We start from the raw sequence: 19597 nt of genomic DNA on the forward strand, positions 1-19597 counted from the left end.
GTTCTTGGAACGGTGAATCGTACCTGTTGTAGTCACCACATTATATATTGGATGCTGGTATACAGCATGTACAATCTCGTACAGAAAATTACCCCAATCCTGCAAGGTATTGCTACCTACTAGAAAAATAATTGTGTCTATAGAAGGCCATTCCATCAGCATATCAAGACAACTGCTTAAAGATGGCAAACAGCATGTAAGACCATTGGATTATGCAAGTATGGACCCATTGTTGCATTCATTTGCTATGAAGCAAAGTCACTTGATCTGGAGCAATATTGTGTAGGATACCATTCAAGTGGATAAGACATTCTGTAAATTTGCAAATGATAGTTCTGGCAGATGCGTTGTGTGCAAGGAAGGCAAATCCATATCCAGTGTCAGTATTCCAATAAATACAAACCACTGCCCTTTCCATGATGAAAATGGTTCTATGCAATCAACTTGCTACCAAGTTTCTGGTTGATCTCCCCCAGAAATGGTACCGTATCTTGAACTCAGTGTTGGCCTCTACTGCTAGTAGATAGGGCACTCAACAGTGGCAGTAGCCACCATGACTACTTTGTTCATGAATCCTTTGGGCAATGAAAGTGGTGACTAGGAAAACAGGATGTCTGGTTTCCACAGAACGTTTCATTTTATCCATTGGCTGCTAAAATCTTCTTCTGCAAAGATACTTCTATGATGAGTATCCCTATTACACGCAAATATATCTATTTTTCCCTCTGGCCCATTCAGAGAGATATATCCGCATATCTCTTCTTCACACTACCTTGTCATGAAATTTTCAATCATGATCCTGCCAAATCCCTGACCACTCAGCCAAACCACCAGCCACAGCCAGGAATCAGGTACACAATCTCATCCCTGGCCATTTTCACTTCCAAGCAAAATGAACTGCATGGGGTACTTCTCTAAGTTATGTCCATTTGGAGGATTTCCCCGCATTGCCCTTAAAGGAGGTCCCAGAAAAGGGCTGTTATCCTCCTCCTGTTCACTTTTGAGTAGTAGCTGAATATTGTGCAGAACTAACTGGAAGTTAATCATAGATTGTTGCTTCCTCAGTCAATTTATCATAAGGAACTCCCCATGACTCAAGTGTGCACTGGGGGAAGGATGATGTTGTGAAAAGTGTGGAAACCATATATATTTGGGCCATTTCTTCATGCAGTTTAATTGTACCTCCCAGTCCTGCCCAAGCCCCATCTTATATATACATGTCCCTTTAATGATGGAGTGTTGAAGTGCATGTCCACCTCTATTTTCCTGTGGGTCAGGCAATACCCATTTAATGAATACAGCTAAGACTGGGCAGTGACTTTATGGCCTATGGTGAAGATGCTCAGTCTCCACAAACACCTAGTAAAAGACTAAGAGCTGTTTTTCTTTTTTGTTTGTTTGTTTTTTAAAGTGAGTAGCTATTTGCAAAGAATGACAGAGCTTTGCTTCAAAACTGAAAGGGTATGTTCTGTGTTTTATCCATACGGGTCTCCAAAGGCATCAAATTGCATCTCTGTCTGCCACTTACAAATCAATCACCGTTGGATCAGCTGCATCATCTGACCTAAGTGGTAGAGCAGCTTTGATGACAGCCTGAACTGGTTGCGTAGTTTCTGCTTGTTCTGGGCCCCACTCAAAGCTGAGAGCTTTTGAATCACTTGCTAAATTGGCTAGAGTAACACACCCAACCACCACTTGTCTCTCGGTGTGTTATACTGTGATGACTGTGTGCCTCTGTGGTGCTGGAAATATGTTACTGATACTTCAAATCAGAGGAGGGTCACACAAAGTGAATAGGTTTCAGGGGAACTTCCAGACTAACACCAAATTACGAGGAAAGAATTGGATACCTACTACTGAGGAAGTAGCTGCTGAAAATCGTATGCATGGCAGGAAGCATTTTAGTTACTGAAAGCCTATTGAATGGCAGCAGAGCACGATCAGAGATAGTGTGAAAGGATGGGCCCCTTGGGTTGGAAGGCACTTCAAATGTGACTGAGAAGAAGTTGCTATCACAAAGCAGTCAATCATGGGGACAGGAACGGAGTTAAACTTATGGGAGTAAAGTCTTTCGGACCTTCATTTACTGGTGGGGCACACATTAATGTGTAAAGAAACAACAGCAAAAATCTTTCAGAAATTGGAATGTACGAAGTATGATTCAAGGAAATTTGGAAGCCATCAAAAATGAAATAGAATGCATAAAGATCGATGTCCTAGGCATTGGTGAGCTGAAATTGACTGGTATTGGCCATTTTGAATCAGAAAGTCATATGGTTTATTATGCCAAGGATGACAAAATAAAGAGAAGTGGCATTGCATTCTTTGACAAAAGTAACATTTCATGGTTGATCTTGAAGTACAATGTTGTCTATGATAGAATTATATCTATATACTTTCAAGAAAATCCAATCAACACAACCATTATTCAAATTTATGTACCAATCACAAAAGAGAGTGATGAAGAAATTAAAGAATTCTACCAACATTTTAAGTCACAAACTGATCAAACATGAAATCAAGATGCTTGATAATCATTGGAGACTGGAATGTAAAAGTTGATAACAAAGAAGGAAAAGTAGCTGGAAATATGGTCTTGAATATAGAAAAAAAGCAGCTGATTGAATTAAAAAATTTTGCCAGACTAATAATCTCTTCATAGCAAATAACTTATTTCAACAATGCAAATGGTGACTCTACAAAGATAATTATACACATGGAATACACAGAACCTAATTTAACTACAAGATAACCACCAGGTTTGGGGCCTCCCCTATAGTTGTGAAAAGGCCCAGATGCAGCATGTTATTGTTTGCTTTGGTAGGACTGTCTGACATGCCTCACTCCACTGTGCATAAATCTCACTGAAGTGAGCATATAGAAGTTTCTAAACCAACGTAATAAAATGTACTAGTTAATTAGTTTTATATCTATGTAAAGTTGCCAGATTCAGCAAATAAAAATAAACACTATCTAGACATGTACATTTCAGATAAACAATGATATATTTATTTTAGTGTAAGTGTATCTGAAGTCATATTTGATTCCTTATATGCTATAAACTGATACTGAAATGCCCACTGCAATGAAGTCAATTTTACTCACAGAGCTTCAAAGTCTGCAAATCTTTACAGGGAGCAGATAACCTCACCTTCCACCCACGAAGCAGCTGGTGGGTTTTAACCAGTGACTCTGCAGTCAGAGGGCCAATGCTTACTTGACATTGACAAGTGGGGCTTATATTCACAAAGTGAGTAATTTGAAACCACCAGCTGTCCTGTGGGGGGAAATGAGGTTCTCTGCTCTTGTAAACGTTTACAGGTTCAGAAACCTACAGAGACAGTTCTACTCTTTCCCATATGGTCACTGTAAGTCAAAACTGACTGGATTTCAGTGAGTTTTGAATTAAATATTTTTTTTCTTTCAGAAATTCACATTTTACTGGCTGCTCTTTACTTTAAATTATAACCATATCTGAATATTGTCCTGATCTTAAAACCTGCAGGAAGTAAAATTTTTCTTGTCTGTAAAAAGACAAAAATGATAAACTCATGATTATTTGCAGTCTTTAACCTTTCATTGACATCTAATGAAGACCCCAGTTTTGTCATTTCAGTTGGTTCTTCCTCCCTCCCTTTTCAGAGGGTACTGTTTGGTTGCTAGGTTATCAGATTAAGTGGACATTGTGATGCAGTCAGAAAAAACCTTGGCTTGTAAATGGAGAGGTAGATGGCAGAAACAAAGGAGGAGATCAAGATGGACCTAGCAGAGCACATCTTCAGCAGGATGTACTCTGAAAATGGAGATGAATACTGAGAATGGAGATGAAGAGTAAGAGGTAAATAATGAGGGTTTAAAAGGGTTGTTAATGAGTAATTATTAGTCTGTATATCCTTTTGTAGTGATTCTGAAATTAGCTTTTGCTTTTCATTTAACATTTTTCGATGAAAACCCTACTTTGACACTTGTTGCTCTGGGTCAGAGTGTCACGATGTTCATATATGATTCTGAAAAATGTCTCATAAGGAGAAAAGTATATTATTCATGTCTAAACTCTGAGTGAAGGGAGTAAAAATATCACTACACTACCAGGGCTCCTCAGCATTTGTAAACATTCCCCAGTAAATAGTATTTTCTTAAAATATTTTGAAAGAAAAATATATATATTTGTACATTTACTTAGAGGTTAGTGAAATTATTTTCCCTGAGGTATTACATAGTCAAATGTAAAATGCATAATAAGAGGATTGAGTGCATTCTAGGTAAAATATTACATACTAAAAAGAGTAATAGAATATTTAATAAAATTACATATCATTAAAATGTCTAAAGGAAAGTTATTTGAAAAATTACTTTTTAGAAGTTTACTAAAGAAATTAAAATCCTAAATCTAAGAAATATTATCTAAATTTGAAAATGTTCTCCATCCTTTTGTTTTTTCTATAATACAGACTTAATAAAGAATACCAAATATCAAAAACAGTGAACATTAAAAAATAGATTTTAAACCGTATTATTTCAATTAATACAAACGTGCATATTTATCTGAATTATCTAAGTTAAAAAAAAAACAGCCTTCACAGGGATCAAGTCAAATCTGATCCAGACCAACCTTATAGGAGAATGTAGAACTTCCCCTGTGGGTTTCTGAGTGTAACATTTTATGGGATTAAAAATCCTCATCTTTCTCACAGGGAGTGGCTAGTTGTTTCAAACTGCTAAATCTGTGGCTAAAAGTTAAATGCATAAGACACTATGCCTCCAGCGCTCCTCTTTTGAATTACTAGAACATACTAAAAGGAATATTATGACATTTTACTATATTCAAATATTAATTTGGCCATTAAAGTATACAGAGTGCTATGTTTATTAGAATATTCCTTATTTTCTTATATAATTAGAAGGAGAATTTGTTTTAAATGATTAATGATGATCCAAGTACATAGCTCTCCAATGTGAATTCAGTTTAGTTGCTAACATTCCCTAACTATAGATTCTGTTATTAACTTCACTTAGATTCTACTTCTGCTAGTCTGAGATATCTGGTACACACTTCTTCTAATTTCCAATCTTTAACAGACTAAATTTAGTTAATAAAATGTAGATTCTACCAATTTGCCTGTGAAGTTGTGGGAGTATAGGAAGGCTTTTAAGAGAAGAATATACAAAACAATAACACAGAGAATCAAGGATTGTGCTTTAAGTAATGTCTACATTGAAATATTATGAACAGTCAGCAAAAAGCAAATAAGGGCATAAATGAAATCCACATAAAAGAGACAGAAGGACCACACATCACCTAAATAACACATGGTAACAGAAGTGAAGGAAGAATAGCTAATGTACTAAGAAGTGATAGTTCTGTTACCATAAAAAACAAGAGACACAGAATGAGATCTGGGAACCCTGACCGTGGTAAATCATTTATTGTCTGAGATAAAAATACTTAGACTTGCATTAAAATAAAACCTGGGAAATGACTGAAACCTAAACTATAGTTAGGATGCACATTTAGAAACAGAAAAACCTTATTGTTTGAGTAGCATAAAGAAAGTTGAACGAGAGGTGGAGTCAACTTTAAGAGCAGTTTGAAAGGATGCACCATGACTAAAGTGCTCAGGCCACTCTCCATCTTTAAACTTAGATGAGTTATCCACAAACTATGCCGAGGTTGACTATGAAGGCTAGTCATGAAAATACATATAGCGTTTCAGGTTATTTCTCAAGTATCTACATATTTCTTTCCAATCTACTTTCATTTGTCTTTTCTCCACTATATGCAAATGCATATGGACTCAAATCAAATCTTCAAATACTTAATAAATTACCTAAAATATTTTCAGTTCCCCAAGACATATTGCCAACATAGTTTGTGGATAATTAGAAAAACAAAACAAAACAACAACAACAGAACTCAAGCTCACTACCACAGAGTCTATTCCAAATGAGAGCACCCTATAAGGAGTGGTTAGTGGTTTTGAATTACTGGCCTTGTAGCTAGAAGACCAATGCATAACCCACTAGACCAGTGGTTCGCAACCTTCCTAATGCTGCGACCCTTTCATACAGTTCCTCATGTTGTGGTGACCCCCAACTATAAAATAATTTTCGTTGCTACTTCATAACTGTAATTTTGCAATTGTTAAGAATCAGGAGACCCCTGTGAAAGGGTGAGCAACCTCCAAAGGAGTCATGACCCACAGGTTGAAAACCGTTGCATTGTGCCACTGGACAGTGGCGTAGGCACTTTACTCATACTACTTGTATCAAAGACCCTCCAAATATCTAATACTAGTCCTTTGTCTTAGTTTCCAACTTTTGCATTTCAATTGCCAATAATTTTCAGTGCATCTTGATAGCATGTTTGATCAATTTCAGACCTGAAGACATTGGTAGAAATCTTCAGTTTCTGCATAACTAGTTTTCATGGTTGGTGCATATATCTGAATAATAATTGTATTGATTGGACTTCTTTGTACGTGGATAGACATTATCCTATCACAAGCAGCTTCGCACTTCAAGACAGATCTTGAAATACCCTTTTTGTTACTATAAATTCAATGCCATTCCTCTTGTTTTGTCATCCCCGGCATGGCACACCATGTGATTTTCTGTTTCTAAACGGCCAATTCCAGTCCATTCCAGCTCACTAAGACCTAGAATATTGATTTATGCATTCCATTTGATCTCTAATGGCTTCCACCTTTCCTAAATTCATACTCTGTTCATTCCAAGTTCCAATTATTAATGGATGACTGCAGTTGTTACTTATCATTTTGACTCCTGCTCTGTCAGCAAATAAAGGTCCTCAAGGCTTGACTCCCACAGGCTTTACTCCATCAGCATCACTATGATAAATAGTCCCTTGAGAAGACAGCTCTTCCACAGTCATATTTTAAGTGCTTTCTGGTATGAGGGGTTCATCTTCCAGCACTGTCCCTAACAATTTTTTATTTCTGACGATGAAGTTATCAGTAACTGCCAATGTTTCGATACTATCCATAGGGCTAGCAGTGGCTAATTCCTCTGAATTGGACAGAGGCATTCTTCTTTTTAGTTTTTGTCGTAGTCTGGAAGATCTGCTGAAACATGTTCACTTTGAGTGTTCCTCCTGGTACTTGAAATAGCTTCTAGCATCATAGCAACATACAAGCTGCCAAAGTAAGACCAACTTACAAGCAAGTTTTGGTTCTTGGGTATACATACTCATAAAAACTGTGCTCTAATTTAGTGTTATTTTTAAATATCAGGTAAATGATTCTGATATACAGTATTTAATGAAAGTTCTATTATGCTCACCATACAAAAGGAAATAATTGAGTTTTATACCTAGAAGGCCATGTGTTTCGCTCTACAAATTAATTCCCAAAATGTTTAGATGTGAAGTCATGTTAAAGTTATACAAGTTCTTGAACTATGCAATAAAACCTATATTTAGTTTAAACAATCTCACATTTGCACTTAGATTTGCTTTTAACATATTTAATTTTGTAAATCTAGAAATCTAATAAAACCTATGTGTGAGAAAACACAGAGATTGACTGTTATTTTTCAGTAATAAGGGAATGTGATTATTACTAAAATCTTATGAAATAGCACACTTTTTCAATGTAATAGTTGTTCTTTCTCACAAATAGATCCTAGAATGACATCTCAGACAGAAGAAGGCAGGGACCCAGCTGGCAATGCTATCAAAGATTCCGAAGCCACTCCAAATGACTATAACACAGACATAGAACCTGAAGCTGCTGATCCTAACAGGGCCTATCAAATGGGAAATAACCAAATTGAAAGAGAAGGAAATACTCATGTGTGCCAAGAGAATGATAACCCAAAAGCAGTAGAGTGCAGTGAGCTTGATGCCAAGAAATCCCAGAATGATCATCAGAACGAAGATTCAAAAAAACAGTGTCTTCTAATTCAGATCCCTGTTCCTGGAAAATGGATCTTCCTCAGGTCAGGATTAGGAAAGCTTGCCTTCCTGGGTATACCTGTAGTAGAGAATGATAACAACCATTCCTTAAGTGGTAAATTAAGAATATCGTCAGGGAAAGTTGAGATAAAAAAAAGGTTCTGTTATTCCAACATAAATCACAGACTTCCTCAATGGCCAATTACATGGAAAATCCCATTCATCAGCAATCAGGATTTAAAAAGAATGATTCTTAATCTGTTGTGTGGAAAGCATCTCCCGCAAAGTGAACATCATCAAAATACAATGTGGATGAAAAATAAATATGTAAAAGTTTTTCCTGGCCCAAATGCCCTCACCAATTTTGAGAGAGCCCTAGTACCCAGAAGACCTTTGAGGATGTATTATCACCAGTCCCTCACTGAGAGACTAACACCAAGAATTTTTTACAAACTTGGTGATACAAAAAGAAAGGATAGATTCCACATTTTTGTTAGACCAATGTTCTGTATTCCACGAGCCCTATTTCAAATCACAATTAGTAGGCAAACTTTTGAGACGCAAAAATTGAGATCTCATTATATGCCAATTGTAATCATTGCTATCAACAGTTGTTGGAAATACCTGTGCCCTATATGTGGGGATAGCTTCACCAATTTGATTGCATTTAGAGAGCATTCTTGCAGCATTCCCTGGAATTAAGTTAAACTAGGGTAAATTCATTTTAAAATTTAATTTCAAGAATTAATAATGTGGTCAAGTGAGACAAATCCATGAACAAAAAATTTAGTAAAATTAATTGGAAATGTAGAAAAGGACACAAACTAACATAGTAATTAAAAATAACTTTGAGAAGTGAAAAATAATACATACCATGCTGCTACAAATAGTTCGTCAAAATGTCAGACCTTTGATATTTCAATCTTTAAATCAAGAAAACACTTGCCCTTTTAAAAACAACTATTTATTTATTTAGGAATACTTTTATCATAGCTAATTTCAAATACACAGAATTCTGACCATGATAGCAAATACACTTTTTAGGGCAAGACACTTTCCGTTTCTTCAAATTCTACTAAATCCAACATCTTAAAGGTTCTTCCTAAATTCAATAAAAGCATCGTAAGACATTCACAGTTGTATGTTTACTACTATATAAAACTTTTGACTTATCGTTTTAATGTTCTCAATATTTGGTTAGAATTTAAGACCATCTTCAAATATCTTATTTCAAAAGATTATCATATAACAAAGTGTTCCATTTGTCTCATGTAATTTTTGGTCATTAGTCAATTGAATGTTTCTATTATGATTATTTTTCGGCATACTTAACCTGAGAAATACTGAGTTTTTGAATGAGTCAAACAAACTCAAATATATGGTAATATTCTTATTTATTTAGGTAACAAATATGAAAAATATAGCAGGAAATGTTCTAAAATTACATCAAAAGTAATTTTTCATGTAATACTTCATATTAATTTGCATTTTATTGCAAAAACTAGTTTTTAGTACTATTCACTTTTACATAAAAATAATCAATAGACATATGGAGGCTCCTTGGTTCTTTTGGATTTTTTCTTGTAGTAAAGTTTGGAGATGATAGGACACAAACTGAATTTATACTGGTATTTTCTGATTTGCAATTAGGACTCCATTGCAGGTTAGCTGTGATATAAGTATGAAAACTTCATTTAAAACTATAATGATTTTATTATCAGCATCTTTCTAAATTTGATATTTTATCATCTTTGAAGTTTGGGCACATACATAACCTTACAGTTATGATGACATCAACATATCGTATGTTGATGTGTATTGTATATTGATGTGTATTGTATGTTGATGTGTATTGTATGTTGACGTGTATTGTATATTGCAAGTGTACTGCTACTGCTTCCCTAGGGAGTGGCAGGGAGTGGCAGACTATCTTTTATGGAAATGCCTATGTGTGCCCCTAATGGAATTTCAGATACTAAGGTCTGCATGTACTTTGTGCATATTATCAGAAAGGACGAGTTCCTGGAGACATACATTGTGCTTGGTAAAGTGAAGGCAGTGAAAAAGAAGTTTCTAGATAAGAAGATGGATTGATACAGTGGCTGCAGCAGTTGACTTAACTATAAGAACAATTGTGAGGATTGTGTAGGACCAGACAGTTTCATTCTGTTGTGCATAGGGTTGTGATGAGTTGTAACCAACTTCCTTGGTAGCACCTAATAACAAGAGAGTCTGCATGGCCATGAATCAAACCCTGACTGTCTGTTTTGGTTAGAGAGCCCTCCACGAATCTTGTAAGTTTTCCTATGTGCAATATGAGCATATCCCATCACAGTCCCATCCCTCTCCTGTAGTCCCTTCTGTAACTGTGATCTATTGATCTGCTTCAATTCACACACACACCCCCACCCCCGACAATTTGCCTTGTACTTTATGTCCTATTTAAGTTTCTGTAAATACTGGAGTACCATTATGGCCTTTTGCTGATCCCTTGTCTGGATAATGTGTCTTTGTTTTTATCCTGTTAAATGTGTGTCCATAAAATATATTTGGGAATTTGGGATCTTTTTTCTCACCTAAAGTAAAAGTAGATATGCAGTGGCCATCTAGCTGAGAAGCATTAAAGTCCACATGGAAGAAGCACACCAGCCTGTGTGATCACGAGGTGTAGAAGGGATCAGTCACCAGGCATCAAAGAACAAAAAATCATTATCAGTGGGTGCCCACCTTCCCAATATGATCACTGAAGACAAAAGTGTGCATAAGCAAATGTGGTGAAGAAAGCTGATGGTGCCCAGCTATCAAAAGATAGAGCTTCTGGGGTCTTAAAAGGATTGAAGATAAACAAGCGGCCATCTAACTCAGATTCAACAAAGCCCACATGGAAGAAGCACACCAGCCTGTGTGACCACGAGCTGTCGAAGGGATCGATTATCTAGCTTCAAAGAACAAAAAAATCACATCATTGTAAGTGAGGGGGAGTGCAGAGTGGAGACTCAAAGCCCATCGGTAGGTAACTGGACACCCCTTATTGAAGGGTTGTGGTGAGGGGATGAGTCATTCAGGATGCGGGGTAGCAACAATGAAACATATAACTTTCCTCTAGTTCTTAAATGCTTCCCCCCACTATCATGATCCCACTTCTACCTTACAAATCTGGCTAGAACAGGGGATGTACATTGGTACAGATAGCAACTAGAAACACAGGGAATCCAGGACAGATGACCCCTTCAGGACCAGTGGTGAGAGTGGCAATGCCTGGAGAGTGGATGGAATTTGGGGTGGAAAGGGAGAACTGATTATAAGAATCTACATATAACCTCCTCCCTGGGGTATGGACTACAGAGAAGTGGGCAAGGGCAGATATTGGACAGTGTAACATATGACAAAATAATAATTTATGAATTATGAAGGGTTCATTAGGGTGGGAGGGAGTGGGGAGGGAGGGGAAAATGAGAAGCCCATATTAAGGGCTCAAGTAGAAGACAAATGTTTTGAGGAGGATGATGGCAACAAATGTACAAATGTGCTTGACACAATGGATGTATCTAAGGATTGTGATAAGAATTGTATGAGCCCCCAATAAAATGAATTAAAATTTTTTTTAAAGATTTCATGAGGGATTTTTATGTGTCAAAACTGATGTTATCGGGCTTTTTTTCTTGGAGAAAAGTACTAGCAATATTCTCCTGAGTGGTTTGCCACCACAATAGTGAGACACACCCACATAGGAGATTAAGACAAGACAGTATGAAAAGACAAGAAGTGGAGCAAAGCTTTAATTGGCAAGTTACATTGAAATCATGAAGCAGGTTACCTCATGATTTGAGGAAGCTGAAGACTCCTAGGGGTATGACCTTGGAATATATAGCGGCCAGGCACTGGATTTTATAGGGGTCAGGTAGCAGTACCCACACCATTGGCTCACCTCATACCCTACACTGCTTTCCAATTCTCTCTTATTGTTGCATCCCAATTGGGCTTTTTTCCAGCATAATGGTTGGTCTCCTAATCCGTGCCTCATGTATCTGATTACCATATGGGATGGTCATCTATTATCATATGTGATAGTGTTAGTCATTAGGTTATCTGGACATGACCACTGGAATGGATAAGGTCAGGCAGTTTGAGATAGGTCATCCAAATTTCAAGTGCCCTTGGCATGACCAGTAGAATGGGTCAGATGAGATAATTCAGGATAGATTATTCAGACCTCATAGGTCATCCAGGTCTCTTGCTGATCCTGACAAGAATATTTATTCTCCTTGTTCTTACTATAATATAATTGTATGGATTGAGGCAAAGGCAGGGGGCAATAGTCTTACTGAAGTGTAAATGAAGTTTAAACCTCAAATTTTATGAAGCTTAGGCTATAAGGCAGGTATTTAGAAACAATACTCTTTGGTGTTTCTATGTGTGTTGTGAAGACATATTGAGAGCTTTTGTTCAAAACTGTCTTTTCATGTGTTTGTATACCCTCTGTTGTTCTAGAAATACTATCTTCCTCTAGGGCAGAGAGAAAAATTGTTTGATAATCACAATGATTCATACATTGTCTCCCTTGAGAACAAAGTTTGCACACATTTGCAAGAAGCCCCTCAAACCTAGGTTCCACAGCAGTAACCACAACTCACTATCTGTACAACGTCTACCTGCACTGTTCTATATTGTCTCTGTGACTCTCGAGAAGCAGAGGAACTTAAGTAAACAAAGTGAAGTTCTGTGCACAGTGTTTTCTCTCTGACCTAGGAATCTTATGTCTTTTGTCAGCACTTATGAAACTGTGCCACGGTAACATGGTAGAGTGCAAGCAGGATAAAATCACAAACATTTCAAAGTCCTTGACAGTAAAGAAAAAGCTGAAGGAATGAAGTCATTGTTAAATAAATTCTGTTGTTAAAAACGAAATTCCCTTTTCTATTCCTTTAATAGGCTAAGCGTTCAACAGTTTGGAAAGCTAACATGGTTAAGTGTGATAAACTGGGCCAGTAAGCGAGTGTGCATGTGAACCCACATAATCTAGCAGAAGCAGCATTAGAATTATTTAGGGAGTTATCACTCAAGCGTCTCTTTGACTGAAGGAATTTATATATTAGTGACTTGCAAATCCGTGCTAACAGATGATCAATTGACAAACATCAGAAGATTATGTATTACTAGAAAACATTGTCTGCTCCTGGATATTCTAATAACTGAACACTTCTTGCAAACACCTAGAGGCAATTGGCAGGAAAAATAAGAACAACAGCAAAGAAGGGAATTGAATTAATTAAGTGAGAACCCAAATAAAACACTGTCGTTGAGTCAATTCCGACTCATATTGACCCTCCTGTGGGTTTCTGAGCCTGTAACTGTACAATATGATTTCAAAACAAAACAAAACATAAAAAGGCTAAGGTGTATGCTTTACGCATATTTGCAAGGCATTGATATCATGGTGTCCTATTTTTAAATAAGTCTGGTTATATGATGGCTCAAAGGTACATTTGTAGATAAAATGATAGCACTAATGTTTAACTAACAGTTAATGGGGGGGGCGGGGAGAAATGTGTCTTATTTTTCTCTGAGACTTCAGAAAGTAAGTGGAATTTCACCAAAATGACTAGGAGGGGAGAATTTTCTAGTGATGAAAACATGAAATCCTGAACTTAAAGCAGTTCAGTGAAACTGTTAGGCTTTTAGTTTTTTGTCACCATTTACAGCAATCTATTTCAGGTATGCTGTATTGTTAAAATGAAATACTTGGAAATACATAATCTTTTTAAAAAGGAACTTACAGAAAAATCTCACATACCATGTGGTAGTTACATAATTTCATGTCAACTTGATAAATAAGTGTAACGGTAGAGTCTTGGCTGTCAATCAGGTCACATGGTCTGGTGATGCCTCTTTGTGGACATGGTCTTCTGAGGAGGATTCTGGGAACTTCCTCTCTTTATCCTTGGAAGTGGGCCGTACTCTAATTCGCTGCTTCACCTTCCTGTTGATCAGCCATGTGAAGCTACACTGAGACCTGAGCGAGCAATGTGGTGGAGATCTGCCCCAACCCTGTGATGCTTCCACCACCCCATCTGCCAGTTATCTTCCTTCATTCTGCCTCATTACGCTTGGCTGTGTGAGTCTTCAGAGAGATTATGGACTAGGGTCAGATTTATGGGTTAATATAAGACTTTTGGACTTGATCTGGACTGGGCTGGAATGTTTTCTGGATATATAATTTACTCTTGGATATAAAAGTCTTTCTCATACATATATGACAGTTTCTGAATTTGTTTCTGTAGTCAACCCATCATAACGCAAATAGGAAGGACATTTGAAATGGTGGATATGTAATATTTTTAAAACCTTTATTTTGGTAGGTATATTATTCCTTTAATTGTTTTTACATTTCCAGTAGCATATCATTTTGAGTTTCAAGATATCAGGCTACTATAAAGTTTTACAATTTAGTAATTCTGGATTCTGAGCCATTTGAAGATGAGAGGAGAACTGTGAAGTCGTCGTAAGAAAATTGATTTTCTTCTCCAGTGTTTACTTCTTCATCATCTTGATCATCAATGTCTCTCTGTTTATCCTTTCTGAGTCGACAGGTGAATACCTGCCCCATTCCAGATACACACTTAGCTGACAGTGATCTCTGAAGGAGGTGACTTTGAATTTGCTCTTATCTAAGCAACCTGAATAGTCTGGGGGATACAGAGAGTTCTGGAAAACCCCTAAATCTTTTCCCTCATCAATCTTTTATATATTTTGCTAGACAGCAGTGTAGACGCTAACCATTTGCTATGAAGCAACATTTCAATCGTGATAAATTCTGAATAGACACACGTTGGCATAATAGCCCTTGGTAGCTTTGCAATTTCCTGCTGTTGACGTTGCTTTCGAGTCATGCCACTTCATTGTTACAATGGGTCCATAAGCTGTCAAAGGTTCAACTACTTTGGCTTCAAGTCTTTCAAACTCTGCTTGTCAATAATCCTGAAGTTTTGAAAAATTCATCAGCAAAGTTTTTCAGGCACTGCTTTAAATTGGTAGTCTCTGTGGAAGCACACACGTTGATTTTATTCACCAGGGGGTGGGGGTGGGGGGTAGGTGTGTCTGCTTTATCTTGCACTCTGGCTGTTTTCCGCACATAAGCAGCAAAGGTTTGACACAGCTCTCCAAAATGATTCTCCACATTTGTGACAGCATCTTGCATTTGACTGGTTTGAGGGTCCTGGTTCTCCAGGCTGTGCCTCAGCATTTTGTGTCACACACAGTGGAGGACCCTTGGTGGGGGACTCAACGCTAGGGTTCTTAGGCAACTGGGAATGCACTGGGACATGAGCTCTAAGACTGTAACTTTTTACAGGAGTAGAAAGTCTCATCTTTCTCCCTAGAAGCAGCTGGTGGTTTCGAGTTACCAACCATCACAGCCCAATATGTAACTACTACACCACCATACCACAAGGACTACTTAACTAACTCAGCGTCCTAGGTTATTTGCTAACAAATAGAGAGTAGGGCAAAAGAGAAATCTGAGAAATATTCCAATGGTTCCAAAATTATCAATATTTTGGCATGGCATATGTTGGATCTTTAAATATAGTCATTTAGCAGTATGCCCTGTTCAGGCTGGATTTAGAAGAGGATGTGGAACGTGGGATATCAGTGTTGATATCAGAAGCATCTTGGCTACAAGTAGAGAATGCCAGAAATATGTTTATTTGTGTTTCATTGACTATACAAAGGTATTTGACTGTGTGGATCATGACAATGTATGGAGAGTATTGAGAAGAATAGGTATTCCAGAACACTTCATTGTGCTCAAGGAGACTTGGTGGCATGATGGTTATGTATTTGACTGCTAACTGCAAGGTCAGCTGCTCCTCAGCAGAAAAATGGGGCTTCCTACTCCAATAAACAGTTATAGTCTTGAAATTCACAGGGACAGTTCTACCGTGTCCTGTAGAGTTGCATGAGTCAGCATCAATTCAATATCATGGAGTTTGGTTTGAGTTTTTTTCATTGTGCTCATGCAGAATCTGTACATGGAACAAGAGGCATTCACATGAATTGGGCAATAAAAGATTCCATGGTTTAAAATAAGGAAAGGTGGGTATCAGGATTTCAATCTTCCACCATATTTACCCAGTCTGCTAAATCTATAATCAGAGAAGCTGGATTGCACGAAGAAGAATGCAACAGCAGGATTGGAGGAGAGCTCATGAACAACCTGTGGTTTGCAGGTGACCCACCCTTGCTTGCAGAAAGTGAAGAGGACTTGAAATATTTGCTTATGACGATCCAGGATTACAGCCATCAGTATGGATTATAACTAGATGTAAAGAAAATGAAAATCCTCACAGTTGGACTGATAAGTAACATTATGATAAACGGAGAAAAGTTAGAAACTTGTCAAGGATTTTTTATTGCTTACATCCACAATCAATGTTCATGGACGCATCAGGCAAAAAATCAGAGGATTCAGTGCATTGGTTCAGACTGCAGCACAAGACCTCTTTAAAGTGCTGTAATGCAAGGATGTTACATTGAGGATTAAGGTGTACCTGACCCAAGCCATGATATTTTCAATTGCTACGCATGCATGTGAAGGTTGGACATTGAAGAAGGAAGACTGAAGAGGAACTGACACTTTTGAATTATGGTGTGGGTGAAGAACATTGAAAGTACCATGAACTTCTAAAAGAATACACAAATGTCTTCGACTTACAGCCAGAATGCTCCTTAAAGGCAAGGATAGCAACACTTAGTCTCATGAATTTTGAGCATGTTATCAGGAGAGACCAGGCCCTCGAGAAGCACATCATGCTCAGTAAAAGGAAGGCCCTTGAAGAGATAGATTGACACAATTCCATTGGGTTCAAATATGAGAACAATTGTAAGTGTGGCCTGGGACCTGCTGGGGGAGTTTTGTTCTGTTGTATGTAGTATTGCTATGAATCAGAACCAACTCGATTGGCACCTAACAACAATAACACTATGTCCTTTCATGGAGTTATTCATGACTTATTTCATTGAATATTTTGCAATAAAAATGTTGTTTGAGGAGAGCGAGGAATCATTGGAGCCAGGAAGTAATCATGGAAGGAACCCCTCTGTATATCTCAGAGAGAACCCAGAAGGAAAAAGCTGTTACTTCTTGAACACAAGCACTCAACTTAAAAGCTAAGTGTACTCATTATTTTTATGGGTGAGCTTGTGTGATAGTTAGGTTTATTATGCCAAATAGGGCAATCGGAACATATGGGTGGAATTTAATCAAGTATCAGCTTGATCAGAGGACAACCGAAATAAATAAAGACAGCTGGAATCCCATCTCTCTCTTGCTCCCTGGTGATCACACCAGTGTGTTGCTGCTTTAGGTAGTTCACTGTCTCAACCTGTGTGCTACATTACCTGTGGGCTAAGCCAACCTGAGGATCCTGTTGCTAAAGCTTGAGGCTCCTTTGAGACCTGCTTCACTGCCACTTTGCTGATGGATACATTGCTTTAGTTGGAGGCTGGTGGATCCTGTTGCCTTGCTTGAGTTCGAGATACCATCAGGGCCTGTTTCACTAAACTCCCAAGCTACTGACTGTTGCTGACCCATCCTGCTGTCTGCTGCCTGTAAGCAGACTATGCCTTCCTTGCCTGAAGAAAGTCTCCACTGCCTACTTCCCTGACCTTGGACCCCCTGCATCTCACGTGAGTTGAAGGACTTCCAGTATATTAACTCTTCCATGAAAGTGAGATGTACTGAGCCCTCTGTATTGCTGTGTGGACTAATTAGCTGTTATATTATTTTTCACTGTATAAACCCATATATACACACACACACACACACACATATATATACATACATGTCCACACACTTATGTAAGTATTATATTATATGTGAACCTATAGATATTATATAATATATGATCTGCGTAAACCTATATATATATATATATATATATATTGTGGTATTGGACATATGGGCTAATACCGGACTTATGGAGTTGATCTGAACTGGGCTTGGATTTTTAAAAAATATACAATTTCTCTTAAAATTATATATATATATATATATATATATTGTATAGGTTTACACAGATTCTATATTATATGATCATATCATGTGTGATAGGATTATACATTATATATTCATATATATGATATTACAATACATATTCTATATATGATGTTACAATAAATATTCTATACAATAATTATACATCATATATATATATATATATATATATATATACATATATAAAATCAATACATGTCCTGATTTTGTTTCTCTAGAGAAACCTACCTAACAGCCTATGGTTTTTTCGTTTTTTCTTTTTCAATTGTGGGAAAGTCAGATTTTAGCAACACCGATTGAGCTTTTCTGTGCCCCCTCCACCACCCCCCACCACCACGCCCGCATCTCCACCTCACCATAGGCTTTGGAATGTCCAGTCTCTTCCTCTGGTGGAAGCTGACCACAAGTTCCATCCCGTTCCACCTAGTCAAGCCACCCACCCTGCTGACATCATGGAACCCTTTTCAGAGGACAGACTGACTTGGCAGCCTAGCACTGATTTCCTCGCAGTCCGAATAAGAAAGTTTGCCACTTTATTAGATCTCCAACTTCCCTTCACGTCCTTTCCCTCAGCACTCTTCCCTCCATACCCACGTCTCTACCACACCTGGTGGATGAGTCCCTGTTGGGTCCAACCAAGTAAGTAGTAGCCCCAACCAAACCAGGGACCTTTTTTTCTCTTTATTTTGTCTCCCTGGCTTTTACATTCTGCCCTTATGTTATTGCAAATTAAACTCTATCCCTTTGGGATTTCTATGACCTCTCTTCCCAGGTCCCGTGCCCCTTCAGTTACACAACCCTTCCAGCAGACATAGGCAGACAACAGCCACCCCAGGCAAATTACTTTCTTTTAGACTCTACCAGTATCTCCTGCTCCTATAACTGACTGTCGCTCCTGGTTTCTCTGGAGGACACACCTTTGCTTGGCAAAAATAAGGCCAGCTTCTGGAGACTCTGTGTGCATAGCAGACTGTTAGGAAAGGCTAACACAGATTCCTAGCCATTCCAGATGCTAGAGGACACAGCCACACTCATGTTCATGCTCTCATATCAAAAGGAGTCCATAATCACAGCCAAGGTGTTTGGGAGTTGGTCCTTACCCAATTCACAAGTCTATTTTTTTTCTTCTAGTATTTGTTACTGTCCTTTTGCTTTATTTTAAATGAATCCACACCCTTTTGGGGCTCCCAAGTACTCTTTTAACATGGTTCAACCCCCCAGGCATACACAAGTATATGACACATACACAAACAAAATGCTTTTCTTTAAAATTGGAGTTCAACATCATTTGTTGCACCCACACTGATCAGCAACTAACTCTAGCTGCTGCAGATCAGTCACCTTCCCCAGCAAGAACAGTATGTCCCAAACCTAGTCCAAACACACAGCCAACCTGCTCACCTATGGAGTGCTGTGTGGATGGCATACTAATTGAGAAGCTTGAAACCAACTTTCTCATAACCCAAGCAAAGCCTTTTGCCATTATATCAACTTCTTTGAGACTTCCTCTGCTTTTTGTCTCTTTTAAACATTCATACCCTATCTATGGGTGATCCTGCATTTCTGTGGCCAAAAATGCTTCTCAAACAGACACACTGAAACCCAGACTCCCGGGAGCACAGACTTACCCA

General features: G+C 37.9%; 1 protein-coding gene and 1 pseudogene across 1 annotated transcript; one reads left to right on the forward strand and one right to left on the reverse strand.

The window, feature by feature from the left end:
- Positions 1-7645: 7645 nt before the first annotated feature.
- Positions 7646-8614, forward strand: CPXCR1 (CPX chromosome region candidate 1). Its single transcript, XM_004714147.1, has one exon. The coding sequence runs from the start codon at positions 7646-7648 to the stop codon at positions 8612-8614; it is 969 nt and encodes a 322-aa protein (XP_004714204.1).
- Positions 8615-14351: 5737 nt separating this feature from the next.
- LOC115869728 lies at positions 14352-15155 on the reverse strand (annotated as a pseudogene).
- Positions 15156-19597: the final 4442 nt, after the last annotated feature.

This window comes from Echinops telfairi, unplaced genomic scaffold (genome assembly GCF_000313985.2).
Source record: "Echinops telfairi isolate 266 unplaced genomic scaffold, ASM31398v2 ScPeMD7_42;HRSCAF=159, whole genome shotgun sequence".
In the NCBI taxonomy this organism is placed as follows: Eukaryota; Metazoa; Chordata; class Mammalia; order Afrosoricida; family Tenrecidae; genus Echinops; species Echinops telfairi.